The sequence below is a fragment of the Pyrus communis genome, chromosome 15 (genome assembly GCF_041283825.1).
Source record: "Pyrus communis isolate YQ-2024b chromosome 15, ASM4128382v1, whole genome shotgun sequence".
NCBI classification, from domain to species: domain Eukaryota; kingdom Viridiplantae; phylum Streptophyta; class Magnoliopsida; order Rosales; family Rosaceae; genus Pyrus; species Pyrus communis.
This window is the reverse complement of record NC_142579.1, coordinates 17,917,899-17,925,455: the sequence shown is the minus strand read 5'-3', so window position 1 is coordinate 17,925,455 and position 7,557 is coordinate 17,917,899. Positions and strand designations below refer to the sequence as shown.

At 37.4% G+C, this 7,557-nt stretch overlaps 1 protein-coding gene across 1 annotated transcript; it reads left to right on the top strand.

Annotated features, from left to right (window-relative positions):
* The first annotated feature begins 2,342 nt into the window (after nucleotides 1-2,342).
* LOC137746763 (uncharacterized) lies at nucleotides 2,343-3,950 on the top strand. The gene is made up of 4 exons (XM_088686851.1): nucleotides 2,343-2,668; nucleotides 3,168-3,239; nucleotides 3,534-3,677; nucleotides 3,844-3,950. Exons 1-4 carry the CDS (start codon nucleotides 2,464-2,466, stop codon nucleotides 3,927-3,929), a joined length of 507 nt encoding a protein of 168 aa, XP_088542977.1. The 5' UTR covers nucleotides 2,343-2,463; the 3' UTR covers nucleotides 3,930-3,950.
* Nucleotides 3,951-7,557: the final 3,607 nt, after the last annotated feature.

The following is a 7,557-nucleotide window of genomic DNA, read 5'->3' as shown; positions in this document are numbered from 1 at the left end:
TTAGGCCCGCTTCTCTTCCTCTTTGTTGTAGCACAAGGTCTAAGGTGAGTTTTATGGTGTGAATGGTTTGGGTGGTCACGGCCTCAAGGGATGGATTTGGTGTGTGAATGGAGATGGTGTTTGGATTAGTAGGGAATTGATGGAATGGTGCCTTAAGGCACGACACCAAGGGATGGTTTTCTGAAATGGAAGAGTGTATGAATTGTGGCTGCAATGGATGCTTATTTATAGGTGAACAAGAGGGAACATGACAGCTAGGAACTTGGTGGAAAGCTGGAAATACAAAAGGGGAATGCATGTGGCTGATTTATGAAGGGAATGCATGTGCAAAACAGCTAGGAAAAGTTGTGGAAATCTGGAAATGGGATGGAAGTGTGCACGGCAGAGATGGGAATGAATGATTGAATGTGCATGGCTGGAATGAATGTGTTTGCATGTGAATTAAAGCTAGGGTGAATGATGATAAATGCATGTGGATTAAAGAGTGAATGCATGTGTTGAATGATTTCTTGGTGAGGGGATGCACGGCATGGGTAGTGTTGTTGGTGTTTGAATGGGAATGCAATCTAAAATGGGAGAGCATGTGGGTGGAAATGCATGTGGGATGAAGTGGAATGACAATGAGTGCATGTGTTTTGACAGCTAGGTTGAATTAATTAAAGGGAGTGCATGTGGCTTGGTTGGAATGAATGGAATGCAATCTGAAATGTGGATGGGAGTGCACGGCATGGGTGAATGGGTGATGTGTGATTGAATGATTAAAGTGCATGTGGGTGAATATGTGGCTGAAATAAACAAAGAGTGAGGGGATGCACGGCACAAAGGGAAATGGCTGGGATTGTGGTGCAATGATGGAGGAATAAGTGCATGTGGGTTGGCTGATTAGAATCTAGGGTGAATGGTGTGTTGGATGCATGTGATGAAGTGGTGATGAATGTGAATGTGGTTGAATGATTAAAGGGAGAGCATGTGAGGGAATGATTATGGTGAATAATGATGAATGCATGTGGGAGTGTGGCTGAAATGAAGGAGTGGAATGTTGGAATGTTATGCACGGCAATGGTGGAAATAGAGGTGCTGGAATTGATGGAATGCACGGCTAAGGATATAAGAAAGGTTTAAATGTCCTAAAACTAAAGGGAACAAGGTTCCAACACTTTGGTCTTCAATTAGGTCTTCAATTTCGTCCAACACTTTGGCTCCAAGCATAAGCTATCCATCCTTAGCCCAAAAGTGCTCCAAAAGTCTCCAAAATGCATCTTTTTGCTCCTTTAGCCCTTTTGGACCTACAAACACACGAAAATAGCTTAAAGTACTAAAATTACTAAGTACTAGCAACATAAATGCAAGAAAACAAGCAAACTAAGGCGCATAAATATGCTCCTATCACAGCCGCATATGGCCTACCCACGATTAACATAGTATCGTTTACAAATTCGTCAATTTTTCCTGGTAAGGGAGAAATGTGGTATTAAGAAATCCGTTCTTTATACAATTACAATCCCTAAGTGGTTTGCTCTTCTCATGATTCTCTTCTTTCTTCTCAACTATTACTTCCTCTTTTCTGTATTCTACATCTTCCGCTAGCAAATGAGGTGGAGTTGATGGCTCGAAGTCCCCGTTCTCCCATCCTTCCACAGTTATATCAGCCGAGCGATAATCGACGCCTGCCATTGCTAAAGCTTCTAACGACACAAATGACATGATTTATGTGTGCATGCTCTAACCAGATATACTATCAATGTAACTTATATAAGTTTGTAAATATTTGGAGATGAATTATATAGGCGTGCAATTCTCATCAAGGAGAGGCGTACCAGTTTCATTTATTAATAATGATCACGAGTGAATCATAATGTTCAAACAGGGAAAATTTTTTGGTCCACCAGAACATTTCAAGGAGGGAAATATATAGCATATGATTATTTTAAGAGGCAATGTTCTCGTGAACAACATGATTCTAGTTATTGATATTAAATTAACTACTTTTGCTTATTATTTATGTTCTTCTATATAATTTTAAAGCCTTATGTCGTGATCGAAGTCATGATGCAAGCCTTGTTACGTAGCTGCCAATTTTTTTTAATGGGATTTGCTGATGAAAGCAATGATGCAATTAATAAGCTTTATCAAATTTGAATTTTGGTTCTGTTATAATAATACAAGTCCAGTTAGATGCATGCATTTACATCTACGCCACGCTAATTAACTATGACAAAAGAAGTATTGGCTAGGGTTGGGCAAACGGGTCTTAGGCCCGCGGGTAGGGGCGGGTATAGGCGGGTCGGGGCGGGTACGGGACGGGTCCTGTTTTTAAATAGGGGGAAACGGGGCGGGGCGGGCCTAGGTAATGTTTTTCTAGGGTCGGGCCGGTTCCAGATTTATAGAAAAACGGGGCCCCGAACCGGCCCGTTTGTAATTGAAATGGACGGCCCAGATTGAATTGTTACAGACCTTCCAATCATGACCGTTGGTTTTAGGTTTACCCTAATAGAGAGTCTTTGCTGTTTGCTGCTCTCTCTCGAATCCTCGATCGACCTCTCAACCTTTCCGTCTCTGACTCTCTCATCCTCGATTTTCTTCTTGAAGTCCGACATCACCTCACCGTCTCTGCAACACTCCATCACCTCACCGTCTCTGCAACACTCCATCGCCGTTGCCAGTTCAGGTGAATTCTTTAACCTCTTTTTTTTTTTTTTTTATTTTTTTTTTTATAATAGGTTCTTTAACCTCTGATCTGATGATTCTGATCTGATGTATGTAATCTGTGCTCAATATATTGGGATGTTCATGTTTGTTCTTGCTGATTTGGTGGATTTTTTTGATTTTTTAGCTTCTTTAACCTCTGATCTGATCTGATGTATGTAACCTGCTCCTTCTGTTCCACACGGTCGTCATGTATGTCATTGTGTTTCTTTACAGTTGGTAGATTATTTCCATTACACTGATACCCTGTGTGGTTTGAATACAAAAGACTAAAATTTGTCATTTATAATTGTGAATCTGCACCACTAAGATTTTCTCTGTTGTACAGTGGGCACCATGTCATGCTGTTGTTGCCACACCATTGCTAGTTGCATTTTTTAGCTTCGTTTGTTTGCTAGAAATGCATGAGATTGAAAGACATGGCCACCTATCTGATTTTATCGTGTTGTTTCTATATTAAGGGCTGACACTCTTGAAGAACTTGGAGCTATCTGATACTGAAGTTGGAAGCAACGGGCTTCGTCATCTCTCAGGTGATGATTGATTGCATTGCATCAGAGTCTCAGACTATTGCATGGTTATGATCTGAATGTTTTCCGAGTTCAGTGTGAGGCTGTAGGCTATACATTATGCTGAAGCTTTGAATTTACTACCTTGTTAGTTTGTGGCTCAAATTCTTTGAAGGTCTCATTAGTGTTCAAAGTTAAACTGCACCTCATAATTTTTCTGCTAAGCAGTTTGTAAACTTTGTATTATTTGGTGCATGTTCATCTTTTTGAAAGCATTTCTTTTTAAGCATTAATTTGGGTGGCTGTTATCACTTTCAGGTTTGAAAAATCTCGAAAGTTTGAACTTGTCGTTCACCCTAGTAACTGACAGTGGCTTGAAAAGGTTATCTGGATTGACATCTCTCAAATCACTTAATCTGGATGCTCGGCAAATTTTTGATGCTGGACTTGCAGCTATTACAAGTAAGGATTTTTGTGTATTTTTAAGCTGTAGAGGGAAAATATTGGCTATTTGTGTAGAAAACCTTGTGATCGACGCATTGATTTCCACTGAAATTAATCATGTTCTTGAATTCTTCTAATCATAACTATATAGACAGTCAAAGAATTTATGCCGAAGGTGGTGCAGGTCTTACAGGATTGACACATCTGGACCTATTTGGTGCTCGCATTTCAGATTCTGGAGCAAACAATTGTAAGATCTGCAATAAGTAAGGTACCATATAATAATTTGTTTGCTTACTGGATGGTTATTTTTTGTTTGCTTACATATACATCTCCTTTGACATTTGAAGTAATTATTCTAATTGACAATTTCAGGTATCTCCTTTGACATTTACTCTTTTGTATCTCATATTTTAGTATAAGTTTTATTCTAAAGTGATAGTTTATATGGCTTTGATAAAATTTATCTTCTACGTTAACAAGTCTTCAAGGAAATATAAATTAATGGGATTAGAAGTTAGGACCTGTATGCAATGCAAGAATGAGAACCGAGGCCTTCTGCCTGCATATATATTAATATATATATATATATATAATATAATATAATACATATACATATACATCTCACACACACACACACAGTGACACACACAATAAGTACTTGGCCAATATTGCAGAAAACAGTTTCTTTAGCAGCTGCATGTTACTGCCCTGCACACGATTTGTTTACAGATTCAATGAAGATTGTTGTTGGAACTTGGGTGTTGGAACTTGGATTTTCGGATATTTTGTATGTTGATTTAATTTTTAGATGTTGGAAGATGTAATATTATTATTTTGAATGTATTGTTAATTTATAAACTTGGATGTTGGACTTTGTATTTAGATTGGATGTGAATAATGGTGAATTTGTGCAAAATATGCGTAAATGCAGTTGCAATCTGTGCAAATCTGTGCAAATCTGTGCAGTTTGCAATCTGTGCAGTTTTGTGCAGATTGCAATCTGTGCAGTTTGCAATCTGTGCAAATCTGTGCAGTTTGCAATCTGTGCAAATCTGTGCAGATTGCAAATCTGTGCAGATTGCAAACTGTGCAGTTTGCAATCTGTGCAAATCTGTGCAGTTTGCAATCTGTGCAGTTTTGTGCAGATTGCAAACTGTGCAGTTTGCAATCTGTAAATATGTACAATTTTTTTTTTCTTTCAAACAACCAAAAAAAAAAAAAAAAAAAAAAAAGGGACCCGTGGACCCGGCCCGAACCGGCCCGTTTCAACCGGGCCGGGTAATGACCGGTTCTTATATTGAAAAATGTAATCCCCGGCCCGGCCCGCCCCGTTTCCTTTGAACTTAGGTCCGGTCCGGTCCCTTCAAAATTGGGCCCGGCCCGGCCCGTGCCCAGCCCTAGTATTGGCTTGCTGTGATCAATATTTAATATATGTGATTGTGGAAATTTTAGATTATCCATTATTTTAGTGATTCTTCCTTTTAGACTTTGTATTACATGGAGGACAAGTTATTCTTTTCTCATGGTTTACTATATATAAAGGCAATGACATAGGGAGAACCACACAATCCCTAAGCATTCTAATATTTCTCTCCACTCTCTTTCTTGCCCCACCTTCTCTATACCCATTAGAAAATTAGTTACAACACGTTATCAATACGTTCCTATACTACACTATAGAATTTGAAAGAGAATTTTTTGTTGCAAACCAGTTTTATCATCACACAATTCAAATTCTTCTAAAACACATTCTTAATTATCGATATTTTTCATCCTTAATTACATGAAATTTCACCATAATGCATGAACCCAACTTTTCATATTATGAATTATAAATTATTCTCAAATTATAGTGACATTAAAAAAATAATAATAGTAATTTTTCTTCTGCATAGACATACTAAAATTGACACACCCCAACCCGGAATGTCCACCTAAACTCCGAATCGAGCTATGTTGGCTGAAACTCACCGCAATTTAGGGCAAATCATTTCGAAAAATCGGTTTGGAGCTAGGCGGTCCTAGGCGGCTCTTAGGCGGAGGGCTAGGCAGCACCTAGGTGGTTTTTTATTTTGATTTTTTATTAATTGTGTGCTTTTTTCTTTTTTGGTTTCATGGTGGTATACTTGTGGAAATGGTGTACCTAATTTGCAAATGATGGATTTACTAAAGTTCATCCAATAGTGAAACGAATTGGAGCACTTTTGAGGGGATACATACAAGGAAAAGAAATAAACTAGATACAACAAGTTTAAATAATTTAGTCTATGTCCAATCCAATGCAAGGATCATGAACAAGAAGAATTTAGTCTATCATCCAAGAATCCTCCTCATTATGATTATATGCTTACTGTTTTTTAAATATTGAACTTTTTGGATGTATATACTTTGTGTATTCTTCTACTTCTATTTTTGCATTTTATCATTCTTTTATTATCCATACAAGCATATCTCTTTTAGGTGTAAATATGCACTTATGTACAAGATATATAATAAATTTACATAAATCCACTGAGGCCCTAGGCCCCTGCTGATGCGTGATTTATACGCACACAAATTAAACCTCTTTTCGTCAAATTGTAGTATATGTATAAGTAGGGATCGTTCTGGACCGGGGATTAGGAGGGATTGTTAATCACTTGGATTTGACTCAAAAACTTAAAAACACAGTTTAAAACACTAAACTAGACTCAAAGAATACAAAATTAAAGTTTAAAACACTAAGACAAACCAAAAACTCAAAATGCTTTAAAAACACAAACTAAATTGAATTCTAACTAAAATGAACATTAAAGCAAAAGGGGGATTGAGGTTTTACGAAAATTGAAATAACGAAACAAGTTAATAAACTAGACAAAATGTAAATATGAAATTTATGGATGAATGCTAGCTAAGGGGTTCATCTCCATACATGTTACACTTGCATACAAGATTGATTCTCAGTTGGTCTTTCGATAAATTATGAAACTCAACACTCCGGGTTAATTAGGTCCGCTTAAATTAACCGTCAAGTTTTCCTTAAGTTAATGAATTGGATGGGTTAGCGCAACGCAATTCACCACATTCTCCAAAAGTCCTTTATGTGAAAAGCACAATAAAGATACAATCAAAGATCATTAAGCATTATGAAAACTGTAAGTGTTGACGAGGCATTCGTTACTATGGAATACGCATGAAACTAGTGCCAAGAATTCGTTTAACGCGATTGTTTATAAGCAACCTCCACTACTTGTGAATTTAAGTTCATAACGATTAGGTGAAATTAACTTATATTCTAGCGTCATATTTATGCATGAAAATTAAGCGCGCATTCTTAATAAACATTCATAAATAAGTTATCAATCAAACGGTTAAACAAATTGAATCCACAACTTATGAAATTCCAACGAAAGTTAATCAATTCATATTGCAAATATAAACATAGTTTCGAATCACCCCCTAGCTAAAGGGGGTTTAATTCCTCATATCTTTGAAATCAAAGAAACGCCTAAACATTCCAACAACTCAAACTTGAATTGTATGAACGTTTAGGCACTCTTCTCTTCCATTCCTCATACGCACAAAACAAAGAGAATTAAAATGAAACATTGAAATCAAAGAATCACCTAAACATTCCAACAACTCAAACTTGAATTGTATGAACGTTTAGGCCCTCTTCTCTTCCTCTTCGTTGTAGCACAAGGTCTAAGGTGAGGTTTGGGGGATTATGGAAATGGATGAGGAGTGGTGTAGAAGTGGAAGGGGAATGGAAAAATGGTGTTTGGATTATAAGGGGAGAGATGGGAAGCTCACGGCTAGGGAAGGGAGAATGTGTTTGTAATGTGTTGTGTATGAAAATGAGATGTCCATGAATGAATGAATGCAAGGGTATTTATAGGAGTAGTTGAGGGAACAT